The sequence below is a fragment of the Tamandua tetradactyla genome, chromosome 16, assembly GCF_023851605.1.
Source record: "Tamandua tetradactyla isolate mTamTet1 chromosome 16, mTamTet1.pri, whole genome shotgun sequence".
NCBI lineage: Eukaryota > Metazoa > Chordata > Mammalia > Pilosa > Myrmecophagidae > Tamandua > Tamandua tetradactyla.
The window spans coordinates 61,652,024-61,677,028 of NC_135342.1; the positions used below are offsets into that span (position 1 = coordinate 61,652,024).

The following is a 25,005-nucleotide window of genomic DNA, read 5'->3' on the forward strand; positions in this document are numbered from 1 at the left end:
TGTTATTATTTAACCAGTAAATAACCATTGCGCAAATCTCACAGATTATGTATTATATCTATCTATAGATACATGCAAACTTATAACTCCAGCTCACAGTGGAGCACCATGAGCTGTGTGCGTTTTCTTTTGTAAACGTGTCCTGTGTGCAGAATTTGAGAACACATGGAACACAAAATTTTCTAGTCTGGGGACTCCCAACAGGAGGACCCCCAACTCCAAGGAGGGAAAGGAGGGCAATGTGGATTCTTTGCAGAGACCATGTTAAGCCATGGCCCTGCAAGACCTGATGACTTGGGGCCAGTGCCCACCCTATCGGCCCCCACTCGCCTGCCACCTACTCGACTTGGGACCCGGCCCTTTTGCCCTTCTTCCGCACTGCAGCTGCGACGCCGTCCTCAACCGCCAGGGGGCGCTATTCCCCCTCATCGTTCTCCAGTGCCCGCCAGGGAAGCTGAAAACATGGAGTCCCAGGGCAGACTGTGCGGCCGCTGGTTCTCCAATTTCCCTTCCCCTCCGCAGTCAAAGTATGGCGACCGCGTTTCAATCTGACAGAACCCACAAACAGGACACGAGAATTGACCTTTTGAAAGTCTGAAGAACTAATTTATCAGGCAATTTATCAGGAATTGTTCTTGACAATTTCTGGCGTAATGTATGGTTACTTTGCACTTTTATAAAAATTTCATCAATTTTGAGTCGTTCAAAAAAACTTTTTCTAGCTTAATTTTTAACAATTTGACTTTTAATTTTTCCAAATTTGCCTATTTCTACTTTTATCTCCTGTTTGTAATTTTATTGCTTTCCTTTTGATTACTAGTTTTTTTCCTTTTCAGGCAACCAGAGGTACAGTCCCTTAAGGATTTCCTATTCGATAGTGAAAGTATTTCACGCAATTAAAATAAATGCCTTGTGTCCCCGTGCCTGCCCATGCAAAAATAAATAAATAAACAAACAAATAAATAAATAATAAATACCTTGTAAGTTTGCTCTAGCCGTGTCCCAAACAATTTTTTTCCTTTTACTTATTTATTGAAGTCATAGGTTTACAGAAAAAAATCATGCATAAAATTGGCTTCTCAAATATTATCCCACACTTTTGCATTAATGTGGTGACTTTGCTGCAATTAATGAAGAATATTTTTATAATTGTACTATTAACTATAGTCCATACTTTAGGAGTCACTGTTTTTGTTGCACAGTCCTATGGATATATATGTATTTAAAATTTTTATTCTAGTGACATATAAACAACCTAAAATTTCCCCTTTTAATCACATTCAAATATATATTTCAGTGCTGCTAATTATGTTCACAATGTTGTGCTACCATATCCACCATACGTTATCAAAAATTTTTCATCATCCCAAATATAAACTGTGTACAATTTAAGCATTAAGTCCGCATTCCCTACTGCCACCCCCAGCCCCTGGTAACATATATTCTAATTTTTTACTATGAATTTACTGATTCTAATATTTCATATCAGTGAGATCAGACAATATTTGTCCATTTGTGTCTGGCTTATTTCATTTAACATAATGTCTTCAAGGTTCATCGATGTTGTTGCTTGTATTAGAACTTCATTCCTTTTTATGGCTGAATAATATTCCATTATGTGTATATACCACATTTTGTTTACCTATTCATCAGTTAATGGATACTTGGGTTGCTTCCATTTTTTGGCAATTGTAAATAATGCAGCTATGAACATCAGGGTGCAAATATCTTTTTCAAGTCTCTGCTTTCAATTCTTTGGGGTATATACCTAGAAGTGGGATTGCTGAGTCATGGTAATTCTATATTTAGTTTTCTGAGAAACCACCAATCCACCTTCCACAGTGGCTGTACCATTTTCCACTCCTACCAACAATGTACAAGTATTCCTATTCCTCCACATTCTCTTCAATACTGGTTATTTTCCAATTTTTAAATAGTAACCATTCTAGTGGACATGAAACATATCTGACTGGAATTTTGATTTGCATTTCCCTAACAGCTAAAAATGTTGAGTATGTTCTAGTTTGCTAGCTGCTGGAATGCAACACACCAGAGATGGATTGGCTTTCAATAAAAGGGGATTTATTTAGTTAACGTATAATTCTTCAGAGGAAAGGCAGCTAACTTTCAACTGAGGTTCTTTCTTACATGGAAAGGCAGGGGGTGATCTCTTCTGGCCTTCTCTCCAGGCTTCTGGGTTCCAACAACTTTCCCCAGGTTGATTCCTTTCTGCATCTCCAAAGGCCTGGGCTGAGCTGCTTGGGCTGTGCTACATTGAGCTCTCTCCTTTAAGCACCAGCCCATAAAATCAGACATTATTCATTGTAGCAGGCACGCCTCCTAGCCGACTGCAGATGTAATCAGCAACAGATGAGGTTCACATGCCATTGGCTCATGTCCACAGCAATAGAACTAGGTACCTTCACCTAGCCAAGCTGACATCTGAATCTAACTACCACAAGCATCTTTTCATGTGCTTTTTGGTCATTTGTATATCTTCTTTGTAGAATTGTCTCTTCAAATCTTTTGCCCATTTTTTATTGGGTTTTTGTCTTTTGTTGTTGAGTTGTAGAATTTCTTTAAATGTTCTGGATACTAAACCCTTATCAAACAAACATTTTAAACATGGGAATTTACAAGTATTTATATACATGTTATATTTTAAGAAAGAAGTGGGTCAGAGTAAAATATGAATTTATTTAAAAATTTATAAATAAGTATTTTAGAGGTATATTTATGTTATTGGTTCCTATTTTCATTACATTGTTTGAACAAATGTAAGGTTTATATAGTTTCTTATTTGAAAGTACGTTAAGATCTTATCTATGACCTTTAGTATGATTTTTTTGTTATGCCTGAGTGTTTTATAAATTCATGCCTACTCTTTTTAATGCCTCAGCATCCTCCTGTTACTCTATTTTTTTCTCTTTTATAGAAGCTTTATTATGAATGATCAGTGTTAAAATGCAAAATATATGGAAGCCATTGCTTTTGAAGTCATTTGCATACTCTAGGTGTAGAGATGCAACATCTAGTTCATTGCTGTATATGAGTACCGATTTTCTTCCTCGGCCATATGATTTGGAGTCTTCTCTCTTTACCAGAGTCATAATAGTGAAATCATACTATATCTATTCTTTTGTGTCTGGCTTATTTCACTTAGCATCATATCCTCTAGATTCGTCCATGTTGTCATGTGCTTCAGGATCTCATTTTGTCTTACTGCTGCATAATATTTCATCGCGTATATACATCACATTTTGTTTATGCACTCATCAGTTGATGGACACTAGTATTGTTTCAATCTTTTGGCAATTATGAATTGTGCCACTATGAATATCAATGTACAAATGTCTATTTATGTCACTGCTTTCAGCTCTTCTGGGTATATACCTAATATTGGTATTGCCAGGTCATAAGGTATGCCAGTTTGAAACTATTATGTACCCCAGAGAAGCTATGTTTTAATCCTGACCTAGTCTTGGGGGGAAGCCCTTTCTTTTAATCCTCATTCAATATTGTGGGCAGAAAGTTTTGATTAGATAACTCCACAAAGATATGGTGCACCCGATTGTGGGTGTGACCTTTGATTAGATGGAGTTTTGACTCCACCTATTTAGGGTGGGTCTGAATTAGTTTACTGGAGCCCTTTAAAAGAGGAGGCATTTTGGAGAAGGCCAATGCAGACTCTTGGAGAACAGTTACTTCAGAGCTGACAGAGCCAACACAAAACCCAGTTGTTTGGAGATGCAAAGCTCAGCAGACATCACCATATGCCTTCCCATGAGATGCTAAGCAAGCCAGAACCCAGAGTTGGATCCCAGAGGAGCTAAGTGAAGGCCCACAGATGCCAAGTGAGGCACCCTCACAGGTAAAAGAAGCTGAAAGCAGTGGAGCCCAGGAACAAGGGACCAACAGATGCCAGCCACCTGCCTTTCCAGCTGACAGAGTGTTCCAAATGGCATCAGCCTTTCATGAGTGAAGGTAACTTTCTGTTGGTGCCTTAGTTTGAACATTTTCTTGGCACCAGAACTGTAAACTTGTAACTTATTAAATTCCTTTTTAAAAGCCGTTCCATTTCTGGTATATTGCTTTCCAGCATCATTAGCGAACTAATACATAGGGCAACTCAATATTTGCTTTTCTAAGGACCCACCAAAGTATCTTCCACAACAATTGTGCCACTCTACATTCTCATCAACACTGAATAAGTGTTAGGATTTCTCCACCTCTTTCCAACATCTGTAGTTTCCTGTTTAATAGCATCCATTCTTATAAATATGAAATGGTATCTCGTAGTTTTGATTTGCATTTCCCTTATAGCTAATAAAGATGAGCATTTCTTCATATACTTTTTAGACATTTATATTTGCTCTTCTGAGAAATGTCTATTCATATCTTTTGCCCATTTTGTAAATGGGTTGTTTGATTTTTTGTTGTTAAGTTGTATAATTTCTTTATATACATAGGATATCGTATATGGTTACCAAATATTTTTTTCCGTTTAGTTGGCTGCCTCTTCACCTTTTTGACAAAGGCATTTGAGGCACAGAAGTTTTTGATTCTGAGGAATTCCCATTTATCTATTTTTTCTTTCATAGCTTGTGCTTTGGGTGTAAAGTTCAAGAAGCTGCTTCCTATCACTAGGTCTTGAAGACGTTCCCTATATTTTCTTCTAGAAGTTTTGTGGTACTGGCTTTTATATTTAGGTCTTTGATCCATTTTTGAATTAATTTTTCCATAGTGTGTAAGATATCTTCTTTTGGCTATTGATATCCAGTTCTCCCAAGCTCATTTATTGAAAAGACTCGTCTGTCCCAATTCAGTGGATTTGGGGGCCTTGCCAAAGATTAATCGACCATAGATTTGATGGTCAATCTCTGTGCCCTTGATTCAATTTCATTGTCAATACTTCTTTGTTCTAGTACTATGTTGTTTTGACCATGTGGTTTTATAAGAAGCTTTAAAGTCAGAAGTGTTAATCCTCCCACTTCACTCTTCTTTTTTAGGATATCTTTAGCTATTCAAGTTTTCTTTTCTTTCCAAATAAATTTGATGACTAGCTTTTCCAAATCTTCAAATTAGGTTGTTGGACTTTTAATTGGTATTGCATTAAATCTGTAGATCATTTTGGGTAGAATTGACATCTTAGTGATATTCAACCTTCCTATCCATGAGCATGGAAAATCTTTCCATCTATTAAGATCGTCTTTGATTTCTTTAAGCAGTGGTTTGTAGTTTTCTGTGTTTGGGTCCTTTACATCCCTGGTTAAGTTTATTCCTAAATATCTGATTGTTTTGATGGCTATTTTGGATGGAATTTTTTCCTTAATTGTCTCCTCAGCAAGGTCATTACTTGTATATAGAAACATTACTGATTTTTTGTATATTAATCTTGTATCCTGCCATTTTGCTGAATTTGTTTATTAGTTCAAGTAGCTGTATCATAGCTTTCTCAGAGTTTTCTAAGTATAGGGTCATGTCATTGCAAATAATGAAAATTTTATTCTTCCTTTCCTATTTGGATACCTTTTATTCCTTTATCCTACCTGGCCACTCTAGCTAGGACTTCTACCACAGTGTTGAATAACAGTGGTGACAATGGGCATCCTTGTCTCATTTCTGATGTTAGGGGGAATACTTTCAATCTCTCACCATTGAGAATAATGCTGATCATAGGTTGTTCATATATGTCCTTTATGATATTGAGGAAATTTCCATAGATTCCTACCTTTTGAAGTGTTTTTATCAGAAAAGGGTGCTGAATTTTGTCAAATGTTGTTTCAACATCAATCAATATGATCATGTGACTTTTTCCTTTTGATTTGTTAGTGTGCTGTATTACATTGATTTATTTTCTTGTGTTGAACCACCCTTGCATTTCTGGTATAAACCCCACTTGATCATTATGTAGAGTACTTTTAATATATCATTGGGTTTGATTTGCTAAAATTTTGTTGAGAATTTTTGCATCTATATTCATAGGGAGATTGGTCTGTAATTTTCCTTTCTTGTAGTGTCTTTATCTAGTTTTGGTATTAAAGTTATGTTAGCGTCATAAATAAGTTCACTAGTGTTCCTATTTCCTCAGTTTTTTGAAAGAGTTTAAGAAGAATTGGTGTTCTTTTTTAAATGTTTTTTATTGTAAAATATAACACATATACAAAGCAAAGAAATAAAAAAAAAAACACAATACTTTTCAAAGCACACTTCAACAAGCTGCTACAGAACAGACCCCAGAGTTTGTCATGGGCTACCATTCCATCATCTCAGATTTTTCCTTCTAGCTGCTCTAAAACACTGGAGGCTAGAAGGAATATTAATGTAGTGATTCAGCAGCCATGATCATTTGTTAAATCCCATTTTCTGTGTTATACCTCTTCCTTTTCCTTAAATCCCCCTCCCATTCTGTACAAATCTTTGGGGAATGACCGTTCTGCTCTTTCATGTTGAGAAAGGGTGTCCACACTGAAGGATAAGGGGATGCAATCAACTGAGAATACTGGAGTGGCTGGTGGAACTTCTAGGCTTCTGGATTTATCTGAATTCCCTCTGGGAATTATATGTTTCAGGAAGACAAACCTAGTGCATGAAACCTTTATAGAGTCTCAGTTTGAGCCCTAGGTGTTCTTAAGAGACAACAGGAGTGATGTTGATTGGGGTTGAGCAAACTATGATCATTAGCACTATCTAACTGCCTGTTAACTATTGGCTATAGCATGCATCTTTAGTGTTCCCCCTATATGCCTTTACCATTGACTTCTTGTCCACTATCAAACCATTGAAATAGTTCATGTGAGAACTTATTTATAATCGTAAATTTAATCATTGGGATACATGGCACCATACGTCCCCTTTCAGTCATATTAACCTTCAATATGGCAATGTTACTTATAAACCTGCTAATTGGTTATCATCACTTCTGTCTATTCCCTTGCATTTAGATTCGACTTCTTTGGGTAGCCTTTCCTCCATCTCAAGCTTCTATGTGTTTCTAGGTCTGCTATATTATACAGTGTAACCTCTAAGATTACCTTTATCAGAGTCATAATAATGAATTCATATAGTATCTGTCCTTTTGTGTCTGACTTATTTCACTCAGCATTATGTCCTCCAGATCCATCCACATTGTCATGTATTTTGGGACATCATTTTGTCTTACTGCTACATAATATTCCATCATATGTATATGCCATATTTTGTTTATCCACTCGTCTGTTGATGGGCACTTGGATTGTTTCCATCTCTTAGCAATTGTGGATAGTGCCATTGTGAACATCAGTGTGCAAATGTCTGTTCGTGTCACTGCCTTCAGCTCTTCTGGGTATATACTGAGTATTGATATTGCCAGGTCATAGGGCAACTCAATATTTAGCTTTCTGAGGAATTGCCAAACTGTTTTCCACAGTGGCTGTACCATTATACATTCCCCCCAGCAGTGAATAAGTGTTCCACTTTCTCTACATCCTCTCCAACATTTGTAGTTTCCTGTTTGTTTAATAGCATCCATTCTTATAGGTGTGAGGTTATATCTCATTGTTGTCTTAATATATATCTCCCTTATAACCAGTGAAGAAGAACAGCTCTTCATGTGCTTTTTAGCCATTTGTATTTGTTCTTCAGAAAAATGTCTATTCATTTCCTCTAGCCTATTTTTTAATGTAAATATCTTTATTTATTTATTAAACTTAACCACATATAAACACATTCTTACCATATGATCATTCCATTCTTGAATATAATCAGTAACTCACAGTGTCATCACATAGTTGTACATTCATCACCATGATCATTTCTTAGAATATTTGCATCAATTCAGAAAAAGAAATAAAAAGAAAACAGAAAAAAAATCGTACATACCATACCCCTTACCCCTCCCTTCATTGATCACTAGCATTTCAATCTAAATTTATTTTAACATTTGTTCCCCCTATTATTATATATAGAGAAGGGGAGAGCAGTGAATTTGCTTGTTGTGTTGGCTGTGAGAGAGGCCACATCTGAGCAACAAAAGTTTTCTCTTGGGGATGACTCTTAGGCCCAATTTTAAGTAGGCTTTGGCTATCCTTTGCGGGGTTAAGTTTCATATGAACAAACCCCAAGATTGGATCTAGCCCATTTTTTATTTGGTGTTTATTCTTTTATTGTTGAGCTGTATAATTTTTTAAAATTTTTAATTAATTTAAAATTTTTTTTAAAAATATGATAACAAAGAAACACAAACATCCTTAACATATGATCATTCCATTCTACATATATAATCAGTAATTCACAATATCATCACATAGATGCATATTCATCATCATGATCCTTTCTTAGAACATTTGCATCAATTCAGAAAAAGAAATAAAAAGACAACAGAAAAAATTCATACATACCATACCCCTTACCCCTCCCTTTTTTTAAATTTATTTATTTTTTATTTATGGTACATAACCACATACAAACACAAACATTCTTATCATTGTATAATTTTTTATGTACACAGAATATTAAACCTTTACTCAACATGTGGTTTCCAAATATTTTCTACAATTGAGTTGGCTGCCTTTTCACCTTTTTAACAAAGTCCTTTGAGGCAAAGATGCTCTTGATCTTAAAGAGTTTCCATTTGCCTATTTTTTTTCCTTGCACTGCTTGTGCTTTAGGTGTGAAGTTTAAGAAGCTGCCTCCTATTACTAGATCTTGAAGTTGTTTCCTGCATTTTCTTTTAGAAGTTTTATGGTACTGGTTCTCACATTTAGGCCTTTAATCAACTCTGAATTAATGTTTGTATAGGGCATAAGGTAGGGCTCCTCTTTTATTCTTTTGGCTGTTTAAATCCAGTTCTCCCGAGTTCATTTATTGAAGAGACCATTTTGTCCCAGTTCAGTGGATTTGGGAGCCTTATTGAAGATCAAGTGTCCATAAATTTGGTGCAGTCTTGATTCTATTCCATTGGTCAAGCCTTCTATCTTTGTGCCAGTACCACACTGTTTTGACCCATGTGGCTTTATAGTAAACTTTAATGTCAGGAAGTGATAGTCCTCTGACTTTACTCTTCTTTTTTTGGGATATCTTTAGCTATTTAGCTATTTAGCTTTTCCTTCCATATAAATTTGATAACCAGCTTTTCCAAGTCTTCAGAGTAGGTTATTGGAATTTTCATTGGTATTGCATTGAATCTCTAGATCAATTTAAGTAGAATTGACATCTTGACAATATTCAACCTTTCTATTCATGAACATGGAATGTCTTTCCATCTATTTAAGTAATTTTTTATTTCTTATAGCAATTTTTTGGTAATTTTCTGTGTATAAGTCCTTGACATCCCTTATTAGACTTATTCCTAAATACCTAATTCTTCTGGTCGTCATTTTGAATGGAATGTTTTCCTTAATTGTCACCTCAGATAGGTCATTGCTTATGTATAGATTACTGATTTTTGTACATTAATCTTGTATCCTACCACTTTACTGAATTTGTTTATTAGCTCAAGTAGCTTTGTCATAGATTTCTGAGTTTTCTTAGTATAGGATCAGGTTATCTGCACATCATGAAAGTTATACTTCTTCCCTTCCTATTTGGGTGACTTTTTTCTCTCACCTGTCTAATCACTCCAGCGAGAAATTCTAATACAATGTTGAATAGTAGTGGTGACAGTGGACATCCTTGACTCATTCTGATCTTAATCAATTTCTCACCGTTAACTATAATGCTGGCTATGGATTTATCATACATGCCATTTGTGATATTGAGAAAGTTTCCTTTGATTCTTAACTTCTTTTTTTTTTTTGCATGGGCAGGCACCAGGAATCGAACCCGGTCTCCGGCATGGCAGGTGAGGATTCTGCCTCTGAACCACCATCGCACTGCCTGATTCCTAACTTTTGAAGTATTTTTATCAAGAAAGGATGCTGAATTTTCTTGAATGCTTTTTCAGCAACCTGATGATCATGATGATGAATATGCAACTATGTGATGATATTGTGAATTACTGATTATATATGTAGAATGCAATGATCATATGTTAAGAATGTTTTTGTTTGTTTGTTGTTATATATATATTTTAATTAATTTAAAAAATTTTTTTTAATTCCCCTGTGAAGCTGTTTGGCCCTGGGCCATGACCCAGTGGCATTATACCAGGAATGCAAGGGTGGTTCAACATAAGAAAATCAATCAACGTAGTACAGCATATTAACAAATCAAAAGGGCAAAATCATATGATCATATACTTTTCTTTGTAGGAAGATTTTTGATAACTAATTGAATCTCTTTACTTGTAATTGGTTTGTTAAAATATTTATTTCTTCTTGAGTCAGTATTGGTAGTTTGTATGTTTCTAAAACTTTGTCCACTTCATCTAAGTTATTTACTTTGTTAGCATATAGTTGTTCATAATACCCTCCAGAAATGTCAGGCGGTTGGTCATGGCATTCAGTTTGGCCAGCTTCCTTGGCCTCACCTCTCTGTCCTCACACACACCTGAGGGCTGCAGTTTTCTGCGGGGGGAAGAGAGCAATATTGGAACCCAAACAAGTCTCTTTTTCTGGCCGGCTGTTGGACAAGCACCACTTTGCATCTTCCCCTCTTCCCCAGGGGAGGGACCCCCCCCAAGTCTCCTCCAGAAAAAAACAGGTGCCAACAGCAACCTGTCTCAGGAGTAGGAATCAGTCACCTGTACCCTGGCCAAATGGTTTCTGTCCACAGGGAGAGCAAGCCTGCTGGCTTCCAAGTTCCCCACAGGAACTTCCAGCTGCAGAACTGTAAGGGAAGATTTCCCAAGCCAGCTGTAGGGGTAGGCTGGAATTGTGACAGAGCATACTCACCCCATTCTCCTGGTCCCAGTTTTTCTGCTTTTTCATTTAGGGCCTCCCTATATAGAGGAAGACCCTCTCTGGTCCGTTGCTCCCTGGAACCACTGCCCCGGTCATTTTTTCTGTACCATTTCTCATTGCACGGAGCTGGGGTGAACTCAGCCTTTCCTTTTCTGCCATCTTCCTGGAAGTCCCCAATTTTTTTTTGTATATATATTAAAAATTGTTCTTTATTTCTTTTTAATATTATAAATCTGTTTATCTAATTACCTATCTGTAATTATCAATTCTATCACTCTCATTGTGTCCTTCACCTTCCTCTGCTTGCTATAGCTTATTCTTTTAGGAAGGCTTTACAGTCTTTAATACAATTTGTTTCATCATTCTTTCTTTTTTTCTTATGTTTTCATTATTCAACAAATATTTTTTGACTCCTACTATGTGCCAGGCATTGGGGGATACAGTGGTAAATAATACAAACATAGTCTCTGACATTTAGAGAAGATGGGCCTTAACCGTGGACCTTCAGTGACATGGGATGGGCATGATGATGGGGAGGTACAGGAGTACCAGTCTGGTAAGATGTCTGGGAGGACCCTGAGATCTTAGGGGTTAGTACTCATGATAGGGCATTCTTGAACCAGAGACAAGCATGGGCAAACATATAACCTCAGTGAATAATGTTTTAAGTTTTATCATGCCTTTCATTCATGCTATATTTGTGTGCTACCTTACATATTCATTCCACAATATTTGCTGAATGCTGCTTACGAGTATGAAAGGTGTTGAGTATGGTGTCATCAACCTGGGATACAGGGATAAATCAACCCAAAGCCCCCCTCCAAAGACTGGAGTCTTCCTCAGCACCTAGCAACAAGGCCTACTATGTGTCTCCATAATATTTAGAGAAAGAATGAATGATCCCAAGATTGAGACAAAATATGTGTAGAACTAATAGAATGCAAAAGAAAGGACCACGCAAAGAAGACCCTAAGGAGCCAGTGACATTTTCCAGACTAGAAAGGTCAAGAGCTCATTACCATTGGTCTGAAGGGCCTCTAAAACTTGGATATGTGGGGGCAAGGGCAGCACCTGTAGGCAGGGCCAGAGAGGGGACTTTAAAAATAATCTAATAATTCAATTTTCTTTTTTATTTTGGAGGTAATTTATGCTAATTGTTGAAAATTTTGAAAAATGTACAATTACAGAAAAATAAATATCCATGACCTTATCATTAGAGAATAGTAAGCACTGATAACCTTTTGGACTATTTTCTTTTCTCTTGTGCTCATACTCTCATTTCAGGCATAACTTAATCCTTTGAACTGCAACATCAGTATATTTCCAAATTTGCTATTTTTAGATACTTAGGAGTTTTCTAATTTTGTCACAGCCATAGGTATGGCTATGCGGACTTCCTTGTGTATCAAGCTGTGCTCCATCATCTGTCTTCCTCCATAATGGCCACTGGCCCTCCTCACCTGGGACGTTTGCCTTTGCCTCAGCTGGCCTGCTATACTTGGCCATCTTCCAGGTTCACAGCACTTTAGAACTCTTCTTGCTGTTTCCCTGAATGTCTTCTTCAGCCTGCAAATGTTAGTGCCACTCAGGCAGTTTTTGTGTCCCCTTCCAGTCCCTCCCACTCTCCCAGAATGACCTCAGCTCCTCCCATACACTCTGGGTGATATCATCACTTCTCTTTAAAGATGACCATCCTCCCATGACACTCACCAGCCAGCTCTCCCTGCCATATAACCAGCATTGGCTTCAGTCACTATATGCTGATGTTATCACATTGACTGGTGATTATCAGGTTACTTGTTACCCTACACCCATCATACCACCAGCCCTCATATTCACAGCCCAGAGAAGCCTGACATGTACTATAGTCCCGGAAATATTTGATAAGCAAATGAGTGACTGAATGGATGAAGCCCTAGAAGTGGGCTTCATTGCATCAGAACGTCACCCTGTTGCATCTAACCCTGCTGAGCTCACCCTGCTGTATCTCGGTTACCCTGCTGTGTTCACCCTGCTGCGCTCACCCTGCTGCATCTCTGCAATTCTGCAATGCTGTTGCTTTGTCAGTTCAGGCTTAAGTCTGGGCCTGCCTTCCTCTATTTGTCTCCTTAGCCAGACTGTGCCATGGGGATAAGGTCTCAGACCCTTCCAGTACTCACATGAGTATTGACTATGACTAAAAGAAGATCTAAATAAATGGAAAGACATCCTGTGTTTATGGATTAGAAAGCTTAATATTATTAAAATGTTAATACTGCCTAAAGCAATCTACAAATGCAATGCAATCCTTGCCAACATTCCAGCACCCCTTTTTGCAGAAATGGAAAAGCTGATTCTCAAATTCATATGGAATTTTAAGGGGTCCCACGTAACCAAAACATTTTTTTTTAAAAGAACAAAGTTGGAAGACTCACACTTCCTGATTTCAAAACTTACTACAAAGCAGCAGTAATTAAGATGGTGTAGTGTGATTCTGAATGAAAGAAATATAGACCAATAGAATAGAATTGAGAGTCCCCAGATAAATCCACATACCACTGACCTGGGGGGTTTTTTGTTTGTTTGTTTTTAACATTTTTTATTAATAAAACCAATCAACATACAACACGAACATTCTTAATGTATGAACATTCCATACTTTGTGTGCAATCAATGGCTCACAAAATCATCACATAGTTGTATATTCATCTCTATGATCATTTTTCAGAACATTTACATCACTCCAGAAAAAGAATAAAGGAAAAACTCATACATACCAAATCCCTTACCCCTTCCTCTCCTTGACCACTAGTATTTCCCTCTACCCAATTTATTTTATCATTTGTCCCCCCTATTATTTATTTTTAATCCATATTTTTTACTCATCTGTCCGTACCATAGATAAAAGGAGCATCAGAACAAGGTTTTTGCAATCACACAATCACTTTGTGAAAGCTATATCATTATCCAATCATCTTAAAGAAATATGGCTACTGGAACACAGCTCCACATTTTCAGGCACTTCCCTCTAACCTCTCTAATACATCTTAAACTAAAAAGGGGTTATCTATGTAATGCATAATAACCTCCAGGGTAACCTCTCAACTCTATTTGAAATCTCTCAGCCACTGACACTTTATTTTGTCTCATTTCTCTCTTCCCCCTTTTGGTCAAGAAGGTTTTCTCAATCCCTTGATGCTGAGTCCCAGCTCATTCTAAGATTTCTGTCCCACGTTGCCAGGAAGGTTTACACCCCTGGGAGTCATGTCCCACGTAGAGAGGGGGAGGACAGTGAGTGTGCTTGCTGTGTTGGCTCAGAGAGAGAGAGGCCGCATCTGAGTAACAGAAGAGGTTCTCTGGGGGTGATTCCAGGCCTAATTTTAAGTAGGCCTAGCCTTTCCTTTGTGGGGTTAAGTTTCATATTGAACAAACCCCAAGATTGAGGGTTCGGCCTATTGATTTTGTTGTCCTCACTGTTTGTAGGAATATCAGGCCTTCTCCAAATGGGGAAATTGAATTTTCCCTCTTTCTCACCATTCCCTCAAGGGGACTTTGCAAATACTTTTTTTATTCACTGTTCAAATCACTCTACTGACCAGGTGATTTTTGACAAGGGTCAAAATCCATTCAATCCATTCAACGGGGGAAGAATAGTCTCTTTGACAAATGGTGGTGGGACAACTGGAAATCCATATGCAAAAGAATGAAGGTGGACCCCTCCCTTTCACCATCTACAAAATTAATTCAGAATGGATCAGTGACCTAAATGTATGAGTTAATCAGCATCAAGGGATTGAGAAAACCTTCTCAACCAAAAGGGGGAAGAGTGAAATGAGACAAAGTGTCAATGGCTGAGAGATCCCAAATAGCGTCCGGAGGTTATTCTTACGCATTAAATAGATATCACCTTGTTATTCAAGATGTAATGGAGAGGCTGGAGGGAACTGCCTGAAAATGTAGAGCTGTGTTCCAGTAGCCATGTTTTTTGATGATGATTGAATAATGATATAGCTGTCACAATGTGACTGTGTGATTGTGAAAACCTTGTGTCTGATGCTCCTTCTATCTACCATGTCAACAGACATGTAGAACATATGGAATAAAAATAAATAATAGGGGGAACAAATGTTAAAATAAATTTAGTTTGAAATGCTAGTGATCAATGAAAGGGAGGGGTAAGGGGTATGGTATGTATAATCTCTTTTTTTTCTGTTTTCGTTTTATTTCTTTTTCTGAATTGATGCAAATGTTCTAAGAAATAATCATGATGAATATGCCACTATGTGATGACATTGTGAATTACTGATTGTATATGTAGAATGGAATGATGATATGTCCAGAATGTTTTTGTTCGTTTGTTGTTAAATTTTTTTAAATTAATAAATAAATAAAATTTTTTTAAAATGTAAGAGTTAATACTATAAAATTCTTACGAGAAAACATAGGGAATATCTTCAGGACTGTTAAATGGCACATGAATTTTTAAATTTTACACCAAAATCATGAACAACAAAAGAAAATATAAGTAAATAAAATAGGATTCCTCAAAATAAAACAAAAACTTGTACATCAAAGGACATCATTAAAAAGGTGAAAAGGCAACCTACCAAATGGGAGAAAATATTTGGAAACTGTTCTAGTTTGCTAGCTGCCGGAATGCAATATACCAGAAACAGAATGGCTTTTAAAACGGGGAATTTAATAAGTTTCTAGTTTACAGTTCTAAGGCCAAGAAAATGTCCTAATTAAAGCAAGTCTATAGAAATGTCCCATCAAAGGCATCCAGGGAAAGATACCTTGGTTCAAGAAGGCCTATGAAGTTCAGGGTCTCTCTCTCAAGTGAGAAGGCACATGGCGAACACCGTCAGGGTTTCTCTCTCGGCTGAAAGGACACATGGCGAGCAAGGAGTCATCTGCTAGCTTTCTCTCCTGGCTTCCTGTTTCATGAAGCTCCCTGGGAGGCATTTTCCTTCTTCATCTCCAAAGGTCACTGGCTAGTGGGCTCTCTGCTTCTTGTGGCTATGTCGTTCTTCTCTGGCTCTCTCTGAATCTCTTGTTCTCCAAAAATGTTTCCTCTTTTATAGGACTTCAGAAACTAATCAAGACCCACCTGAATGGGTGGAGACATGTTGTCACCTAATCCAGTTTAACAACCATTCTCGATTACATCACATCTCCAGGGAGATGATCTAATTACAGTTTCAAACATACAATGTTGAATAGGAATTAGAAGAAACAGCTGCCTTTACAAAACAGGATTAGGATTAAAACATGGCTTTTCTAGGGTACATACATCATTTCAAACCAGCACAGAAACCATACGTTCGATGAGGATTTAATATCCAGGATATATAAAGAAGTCTTACAGTGCAACAACAGAAGATAAATAAACCAATTTAAAAATGGGCCAAGGGGGAGCCAGGCCCTCACATCTGTGGCTGTGTGGGTGAATTAGGTGCTGGCAGAATTAGATTGACCCTCAGCATCCCGGGATAGCCACTGCTGCCTTCTCCTGCCCTCGCCATGTTCCTCACCCAGTCTGAGTACAACAGGGGTTTGAATACTTTTTCTCCTAAAGGAAGATTATTTCAAGTGGAATATGCCATTGAGGCTATCAATGGTTCTACAGCCCCTGGGATCCAGACACCAGAGGATGTGTGTCTATCTGTGGAGAAAAGAATTAACTCCCCACTCATGGAGCCCAGTAGCGTTGAGAAAATTGTAGGGATTGGTGCTCATGTAGGTTGTGCCATGAGTGGGCTAATTGCCAATGCTAAGACTTTAATTGATAAAGCCAGAGTAGAGACCTAGAACCATTGTTTCACCTAGAATGAAACAATAACAGTGAAGAATGTGACCCAGGCTGTGTCCAACTTGGTTTTAGAGTTTGGAGAAGAAGATGCAGATCCAGGTGCCATGTCTTGTTCCTTTGGAGTAGCACTGTTATTTGGAGGAGTTGATGAGAAAGGACCCCACCTTTTCATATGGACCCATTTGGAACCCTTTGTACAGTGTAATACTCGAGCAATTGGCTTTGCTTCAGAGGGTGCCCAGAGTTCCTTGCAAGAAATTTACCACAAGTCTCTGACCCAGAAAGAAGCCATCAAATCTTCACTCATTCTCAAACAAGTAATGAAGGAGAAATTGGATGCAGCTAACATAGAGCTAACCATAGTGCAGCCTGGCCAGAATTTCTACATGTTCACAAAGGAAGAACTTGAAGAGGTTATCAAAGATATTTAAGTTAGTGTGACTCTCAGAACTTCTAGAACAATCTCAGTTCTCCCAATTGCCCTCAAGTTTTATTTCCAGCTTCTGTTTCTAGGAAAATCTCCTGTGTATGTACATTTTGTTTGTTTGCTTCTCACTGCCACTTTGATCTCGTCTTTACCTAAAATAATGTGTCCAAAATGATTTTTAGTTTTGTGGAGTAAGCAATTTGACAGTAGATTTCTTTTCTTCTGTGGTAGATTTCTTTTCTCCTGGCTTCTTAGTAGCTGCAGCCTTCTTTCCCAAAGGCGTCTGCTTTTGTGGCTTCCTCTTAACACCAACAGCCATCTGTCCTTTCTTCCCCACTACAGGCTTTTCTCTTGGAACCCCCTTCTCATCTGATTTGGCCTCTAGTAGCTGCTGCAACTTTATCCACCCTGAGTTTGTGATTCCTGTCCTGGTGAAGAATGGTGTTTTCGGTGCATAGTCTTTGCATATAGGTTTAGTTTCAACATGATTCTCAGGTTTTTCAGTGGATTCTTCTTTAGGACTCTGTAATGAATTTTATTGCATGGTGCTTGAAAGGCTCTTTGGCTCTTTGGGCTTTTCAAGATTCTGCTAAGGTCTGATTTCATCATCTTGTGCATGGGAAGGGTGTAGTCACTCTTGAGGGAGGAGTCAGCTTTACACCAGTGCCATACAGGTCATCTAACTTGTGGAAAGCACTTTCAGTCCAAATGCAGAAATGTCCCACATGCCCACCATTAAAAATGTCCAGCTTGCTTACATTATGCAAAGTAATTTCAAGTATGTTTCTGAAGGCTTTGATGATACCATTGTTTTCATTATAGAGGATACATGGTCCGCTGCGCTGTATGTGACAATGGTTTCTCATTTTGCTCTTGCCAGCTCTCATTCACTGAGAATCATAGACCTTTTTATTATCATTCCAGGCCTTAGTTTCTTAAAAAGCAAAACAGCCTCCTTGGTCTTCTCGTAGCCTTCAACTTTTTCTTCGATCGCCAAAGGAAATTCAGGAATTTCCTCAATACAATGACCTTCAGACATGACCAGCGCTGATAAGGCTAAAGCAGCCAGAGCAGAGCAGGTGGCATTTCACTTCTGTATTGCATTTACTCTACAGTGTTTCGACATCATATTTTCGTTGCTGCAAACATGTGGCCTCCATGACACATATTTCCAAAAGCACCCTGGCCAGATTGGTGAGTCCCACCACCTCAAACTCTGTGAATTCAAGCCATAGCTCTGCCAGTGCCCTAGGACTCAGCACTGGTTTGATGACCTGCTAACTCACTGACAGCATAGGGCTGTCTTTAATTTTTGTGCAAGTTGGTATGAACAAAGCTCACAATATCCAGTCTAATGGGAGCCTTGGATACAGCAGGCAGAGTAATATTTTTGCCAGATGATTCCCCCTTCTCAGAGTACACCACTATCAATGAACGAGCACACGCCATGGAAGAGAGAGGAGAAGGCCACACTCCTCTCAACCCGGTGGTTCTCACAGGAAAAAAAGTGGGCATTTTTTGTCATGATGTCTGTACATAAAGGTAATTCTGAAATAAAGAGAATAAAGAAAAAAAAACAGGCCAAGGATTTGAATAAACATTTCTCCAAAGATGATATTCACATGACCCATAAATATATGAAAAGATGCGTAATATCATTAGCCACTACAGAAATATAAATTACAATGATTTACAAAGAATATACAAAGAAATATAAATTATACAAATATAAATGGAAATATAAATTTCCATTTCATACCCACTAGGATAACTATTATTAAAAAAAAAAAAGACCTGAAAATAACAAGTGTTTTAAGTATGCTGAGAAATAGGGACCCTTATAAATTGTTGGCGACAATGTAAAATGGTATAGCCATTGTGGAAAAGTTTGGCAGTTCCTGAAAAAGTTAAATATAGAATTACCATATAACCCAGCTATCCTACATCTAGATACTTACCCAAAAGATTTGAAAGCAGGGACTCAGCTATTTGTACACTAATGTTCACAGCAGCATTATTCACAATGGCCAAAAGATAGAAGCAACCTAAATGACCATCAGCAGATGAGTGGATAAATAAATTGTGGTATATCCATACAGTAGAATGTTATTCAGCCATAAAAAGGAATGACTTTCTGATATATACTACAATATAAATGAACCCTGAAGACATCATGTTGAATGAAATGCAGACATAAAAAGACAAATATTGTATGATTTCTCTCATATGAAATACTTAGGATAAGCAAATTCATGGAGACAGAAAGCAGAATAGTGGTTAGTAGGGATGAGAGGAGGGGGATGAGGAAATAATGTTAAATGAGTATGAGTTTTGGTTTGGGATGATGAAAATGGTCTGGCAGTTGAGAGTGGTGAAATTTACAGAGTATTGTCAATGTGCTTAATAGCAACAAATTGCCCTCTTAAAATGGTTAAAATGATGTTGATATTTTGTATATATTATATTTGACCACAATTAAAAATTAGTTATATGTAAAAAGAATAAATGGGGTGGTCTTTATAATTAAAAAAATAAAGAGAAAGAAGAAGACAAATTTGTACTTACTGAGTTCCTACAGGTACCTGAGTCTTTATAAACTTCCCTCTGTGCTTCCTCTTTGCATCCTCATATAAGTACATTTAGATGGGGGCAACATCATTCTTATCTTACAGATGAGGAGACTGAAGCTCAAAAAGTTAAGCTCATGATCTCACAGCTAATAAGGGAGATCTTGGATTTAACCCAAGATCTGTTTAACTCTAGGGGCCAAGTCTTAATAATGAACATTAGAGAGATATAAGAAACATCGGGGGTGGAGGGGGTTTGGAGAGAAGCATTAGCATAGGGAGCAATGTTTCCATGGTAACCCCATCTGTGTCTTCCTGAAGCCTACTCAGTTCTCCATCAGTGGCCACCTGTCCCCATGGCCCATGCATGCCAGTGGCCAGACCATTTTGCAGAACCGAAAGCCCTGTTCAGATGACTGCCGGAAGCGAGCAGAGTAAGTCGTGGTCAACCTGATGGTGAGTGGGGACTGGTACAGACAGGGCATCAGACAGCAAGACAGGATAGAGATGTGTGTTGCCCCAGGCCTAGGGTACAAGGGTGCTTGTCCCATCTCAACCTATCCTCCCCTGCAGTAGCTGGCAGCAGTACCCCATGGGCATTGCCAAGCCAAGGTACCTGGAGCAGCTGGAGAACTACCTACGGAAAGAGCTCCTCCTGCTGGACCTGGGTACAGATTCCACCCAAGAGCTGAGGCTACAGGTAAGAGCTGAGCCACAGAATAAACTGTGGGGAAGGGCAGTGGGAGGGGTGGAATGGGGCGACACCCACCAAGACCCGGCATTTAGACCTTCAGGAGAGATCAGTGTCTCCCAGCTTTTTTGGTTCTCCTTCCTGGTGAGAGAAGCATGTCCTATGACAAAACCAATTAGCAGAGCAAGGCTGCTTGAGTGGATCCAAAACTCCCCTGAGGCTTCAGTTTCCCCACCTGAGTCAGGTGAACTGGATGCCATGTCCAGGCCTTCAGCTCTAGGATCCTGAGTCTCCAGGTGAGATATTCAGCATCTGTGAATGGAGCCTGAATCCTGGCAGTTGGACAAGGGTCACACAAGCTTGAGGAGCCAGCCCAGACACATAGAAATATCTAGTTGTAACCTAGATTCTGGTACATAGTAGGGAGGAAATCACCAAATTCATTACTCAAATAGGGATGATGAGGAATCCTTGATTTCTGACTGACTCAACTGGCTTATGCATTTACTGAGCTCCATATTCCAGGCCCTGGACCTTACATGTGATCTCACAAGCAGAAGTTACCACACCAACAAGAAAGCTAAAGCTTGGAGAAGACATATAGCTATAATAAAGTGGAGGGCTGGTGTTCAATTCAGGTCTGATTTCAGAGCCTGTGCTCATTCCAGTAAGCAGTGCCTCCACCAAAATCTTCCCATAAGTCCAAGTGGGACAGAAAACTATACCTCTACTTGGTAGTCATAATGCTAGGCTAGAGACTTCGATCGCCTGTTCCCACAGGGCTCAATGATGGGGAGGGGGCAGGTGAGAGGCCAGCTGAGACACAATGCCTGCAAAGCAAGAGGCGGGCTTCTTGAAGAGCCAGAAAGGGGGATTGGGGCTAGGGCATAAAAGGGAGTGGTCTGCTAGGCCTCAGAGAGCAGTTGAGAGGGGCAGAACTGCCCCACAGCTCCATGTCACTGAGAGACCTGAGGGTTGTTCAGGGAATTTACTTGAATATGTGTTTCTGGTAACTTCATGCTGAAACACTTCTAAGTCAAGTAAAGAAAGACTTGACTCCCATTGAGGATAGCAACTCTGGGCTGGAAGATGACAGCTTTCTTTTTTTGTTGCCAGCCTTTCAGAGAGATCTTTGAGTTCTTCATAGAGGACTTCAAAACGTACAAGCCATTGCTGTCTTCCATCAAGAATGCATATGAGATGATGCTGGGTAAGACAGCTGCTCTCCACCCAGGCCTGACCTGGAAGGGATGGAGAGGATCCTACTCTGATCTTCTAGGGCTTCACTGCAGGTCTGGGGCAATTGCTAACTGGGTATTGAAGTCACCAAGTCCTGCTCAGCCCTTTGCTTGCACTGTTCTATGACAAGTTATCCCAGGACACTTGACTGTGTCTCATCTTTGGGAAGCATAGGGTGGAAGTATCTGTAGGAAATAGAGTGCCATTTCTATTAAAACTGAGCCAAAGGAGAAACCCTGGTCCTCATTTGGACTCTGCCTCTGGTTTAAAAGCAAGTGGGCGGGGGGCAGCAGTTGCAGAAAGGCCTTAAGCAGGGGCCGTGGTTTTGAATAAGGTATGTACAGACTCCTGGAATTTGCAAGGGTCATAACCACTCCCCTATACTTCAGGATATGTATCTCCTGGCTGTCTGTTCTCCATGGCCCCAAAGGGGTCCTTCTACCTGTCCCTGCTTAGCCCACCAGAGGGAGAGGATTCGGGCATTGGAGCCCCTGAAAGCCAAGCTTATCACTATGAATGAAGACTGCAACGAGAGGATCCTGGCCATGAGGGCTGAGGAGAGATATGAGATCTCAGTGCTCAAGAAGGAGAAGATGAATTTGCTAAAAGTCATTGACAAAAAGAATGAGGAGAAGATCTCACTACAGAGCGAGGTGAATGGGGAGTGGTGTGGTAAATAACACCCCCACTCCAGAAGTGACCTTGAGGCCTTGGGCACCAAGGTGATCTCCTAACTTTGTCCACCCTTCTGCCCAGTGTGACCTAATAAGCTACCTCCCCCTAGATTCCCTGCTACCACCTCTGGAAATTGGCTTAGGGTGGCTCTGGAGCTGGCAGACTCCTGTTCCTTAACTGCCAGGCTCTCTCCACAGCATTGGCATTTTGCTGGATTCTCAGGACTGGCCAGTCTCATGCTTCTATTACATTTTCTGTTCCTAAGCCCTGATGGGGCCAGTCAGCACTCATACCATCCCCTGTGGTAACTAGCTGAATCTAAGGGTCCAGCAGCAGCCCCTGATCACACAGCCATCTACCTAGCAGGTGACCAAACTTAGGAAGAATTTGGCTGAAGAGTACCTTCACTACCTCAGCGAGCGAGATGCCCGCAAGATCCTCATTGCGGACCTGAATGAGCTACGCTATCAACGGGAGGACATGTCACTAGCCCAGTCCCCAGGTAAGCCTGAGAGGGGCTCTCTCTCCCAAGGAGGAGGCACTTGCAAGGAGTTTGGCTCTCATCGTACACCTCCCATTCATCCAACTCTCCTAGTATCTGCCCATTTCGTACCCATTCATAGTGGGAAATGTCCCTGTTTTCACCTGGGGCTAGACTGTCTTCCAAGCTAAGAATAAGTAGGCACATTGCTGGCAGCTGAAGCAGCCTAGACTCCCTGCAGGCAGGACAAGCCTGGTGTTCTACTAGAGCCTGAAGTCCCAGCTGGTAGTGCTGTGGACAAGACCCCAAGAGACACGCTAACTCTGCCCTGGGCCACAGACTCTGGGGCTAGGGTGATAAGACTATTGGGCTCCCTGGCAGGCATCTGGGGGGAGGACCCTGTGAAGTTAACACTGGCTCTGAAGATGACCCGGCAAGACCTGACCCGTACGCAGATGGAGCTCAACACCATGAAGGCCAACTTTGGAGATGTGGTGCCTAGAAGGGACTTTGAAATGCAGGAGAAGACCAACAAGGATCTTCAGGAGCAGGTGGTAGAGGGCAGGCCTGGGATAAGGCAAGGTCAGACAGGTGGGGAGCTAGGACTGATCACCTTGCCCACAGCTGGACAGCCTGAGAGCCGACTATGAAGAGGTTTGTAAGGAGCACGAGATTCTGCTGCAGTTGCACATGAGCACACTGAAAGAGCGGGACCAGTTCTATGGTGAGCTGCAGGAGATCCAGCGTACCTCCACACCACGGCCAGACTGGACCAAATGTGAAGGTAACAATGGCCATTGGGGCCCCAAAGAAGGTTCAAGAGCATGGTCTAGGCTCCAGCTCTCTCTCCCCAACTGCAGATGTGGTGGCTGGGGGCCAGGAGCGCTGGCAAATGCTGGCTGAGGGCAAGAACAGTGACCAGCTGGTGGATGTGCTCCTGGAGGAAATTGGCGAGGGCTTGCTCCGGGAGAAAGACTTCTTCTCTGGTCTGGTATGGGAGTCCCTGTGCTGGGGAGGCTTGGGGCCAGAGCCAGAATAGCCAGGCCTTGCTGCTGAGGAGATCTGAGGTTCTGGGGAACCATCTGAGGCTCTCTGGTCCAGGGCTATGGAGAAGCTGTCCCCCCTTTCCTTCGGTTTGATGGCATTGTGGAGAATAAGAAGCCATCCAAGAAAGATGTGGTAAACCTCCTTAAAGATGCCTGGAAGGAACGTCTCACTGAGGAGCAGGTCAGATTTCACTATCTACCTTGGCCCATCTTGGCCTCCAGAGTCCTCCAAGGGTACCTTTGAGGTGCTAGGGAGTAGGAAGGCCAATCAACCCAGGGGCAGGCTGACCCAGTCCCCCACCCCATCCCCTCCACCATGCAGAAGGAGAATTTTCCAGATTTCTTCTTCAATTTCCTGGAACGTCGCTTTGGACCCAGGGATGCCATGGCCTGGGCCTACACCATTTTTGAAAATATCAAGCTCTTCCATTCCAGTGAGGTCATGAGTCATTTCTATGCAGTCTTAATGAGTAAGGTGAGCTGGATGAACCCCATACACATCTGCTGCCCTTGGAGAGACTGTCTCCAGGGTGCCTTTGTCCCCATTATAGCCCAGCTCTACCCCTGCCACTCCACAGGAAGCATCAAGTTAGTAACTGCTTTTCCCTGTAGATGACCGAGAGTGTGTATGTCAACCACAAGGAGACAGTAGCACAGCTGCTGAAGGATATGACAAGTGTTGACAGTCAGAATGAAGGACTCCTATCCATGGAGCAGTTCAGGTAAGAGGCCAAGCCAGGTCACCCCAAACTCCTCTCCAACACCCTCTGTGGCCAAGTGTTGGGTGTGCAGGAAAAAGGGGAGCCTAACGGGAAGGACCACAGCCTCAATAATAGCTGCGTTTTTAAGCACTAATGGGGCTGGCAGTGGAAGGTGCTGGAAGGTGCAGGAAGGTGGATAAATAGCTCTCAACCAGGCCTATTTGTCCTCATGTTTCCTTACAGCACCATCCTCAAGAATATGTTCCCCCTCAAGAAGGAAGAGCAAATTCAAGAGTTGATGGAGGCAGGAGGCTGGCACCCCAATAGCAGCAATGCAGACCTGCTTAACTACCATTCACTGTTTATGGAGGTGGGTGATGGGGGTCCAGGAACTCGCCTCAGCTGGCCTCTGGGCAGTATGTCTTCACCCTGCCTTGTGGCTTCTCCTAGAATGAAGAGGGCCAGAGTGAGCCCTTTGTGCAAAAGCTGTGGGAACAGTATGTGGCTGAGAAGGAAGCTTATATGCAAGAGATAAAGGAGGAACTCGGTCTGGAACTGTAAGTGACC

The 25,005-nt window shown here is 40.5% G+C and overlaps 1 protein-coding gene and 2 pseudogenes across 4 annotated transcripts in view; 2 read left to right on the forward strand and 1 right to left on the reverse strand.

Moving 5' to 3' along the window:
* TSNAXIP1 (translin associated factor X interacting protein 1) overlaps positions 1-25,005 on the forward strand; it is a 34,089-nt gene that overhangs the window by 3,294 nt on the left and 5,790 nt on the right. Inside the window, exons 2-15 of one of the 4 annotated variants that reach the window (XM_077132760.1) lie at positions 9,786-9,820; positions 19,927-20,039; positions 20,179-20,305; positions 21,413-21,506; positions 21,992-22,188; positions 22,574-22,712; positions 23,073-23,242; positions 23,316-23,475; positions 23,552-23,682; positions 23,793-23,918; positions 24,060-24,212; positions 24,350-24,459; positions 24,682-24,808; positions 24,889-24,995. In XM_077132760.1, coding sequence (XP_076988875.1) covers positions 19,969-20,039; positions 20,179-20,305; positions 21,413-21,506; positions 21,992-22,188; positions 22,574-22,712; positions 23,073-23,242; positions 23,316-23,475; positions 23,552-23,682; positions 23,793-23,918; positions 24,060-24,212; positions 24,350-24,459; positions 24,682-24,808; positions 24,889-24,995 — 1,712 coding nt within the window. In that variant the 5' untranslated portion in view covers positions 9,786-9,820; positions 19,927-19,968. The remainder of the gene's footprint in view (positions 1-9,785; positions 9,821-19,926; positions 20,040-20,178; positions 20,306-21,412; positions 21,507-21,991; positions 22,189-22,573; positions 22,713-23,072; positions 23,243-23,315; positions 23,476-23,551; positions 23,683-23,792; positions 23,919-24,059; positions 24,213-24,349; positions 24,460-24,681; positions 24,809-24,888; positions 24,996-25,005) is intronic. The other 3 variants (XM_077132759.1, XM_077132762.1, XM_077132761.1) reach the window with 3 other exon arrangements.
* On the forward strand, positions 15,196-19,848 carry LOC143659620 (proteasome subunit alpha type-5 pseudogene; annotated as a pseudogene).
* Positions 16,897-18,574, reverse strand: LOC143659616 (large ribosomal subunit protein uL4 pseudogene; annotated as a pseudogene).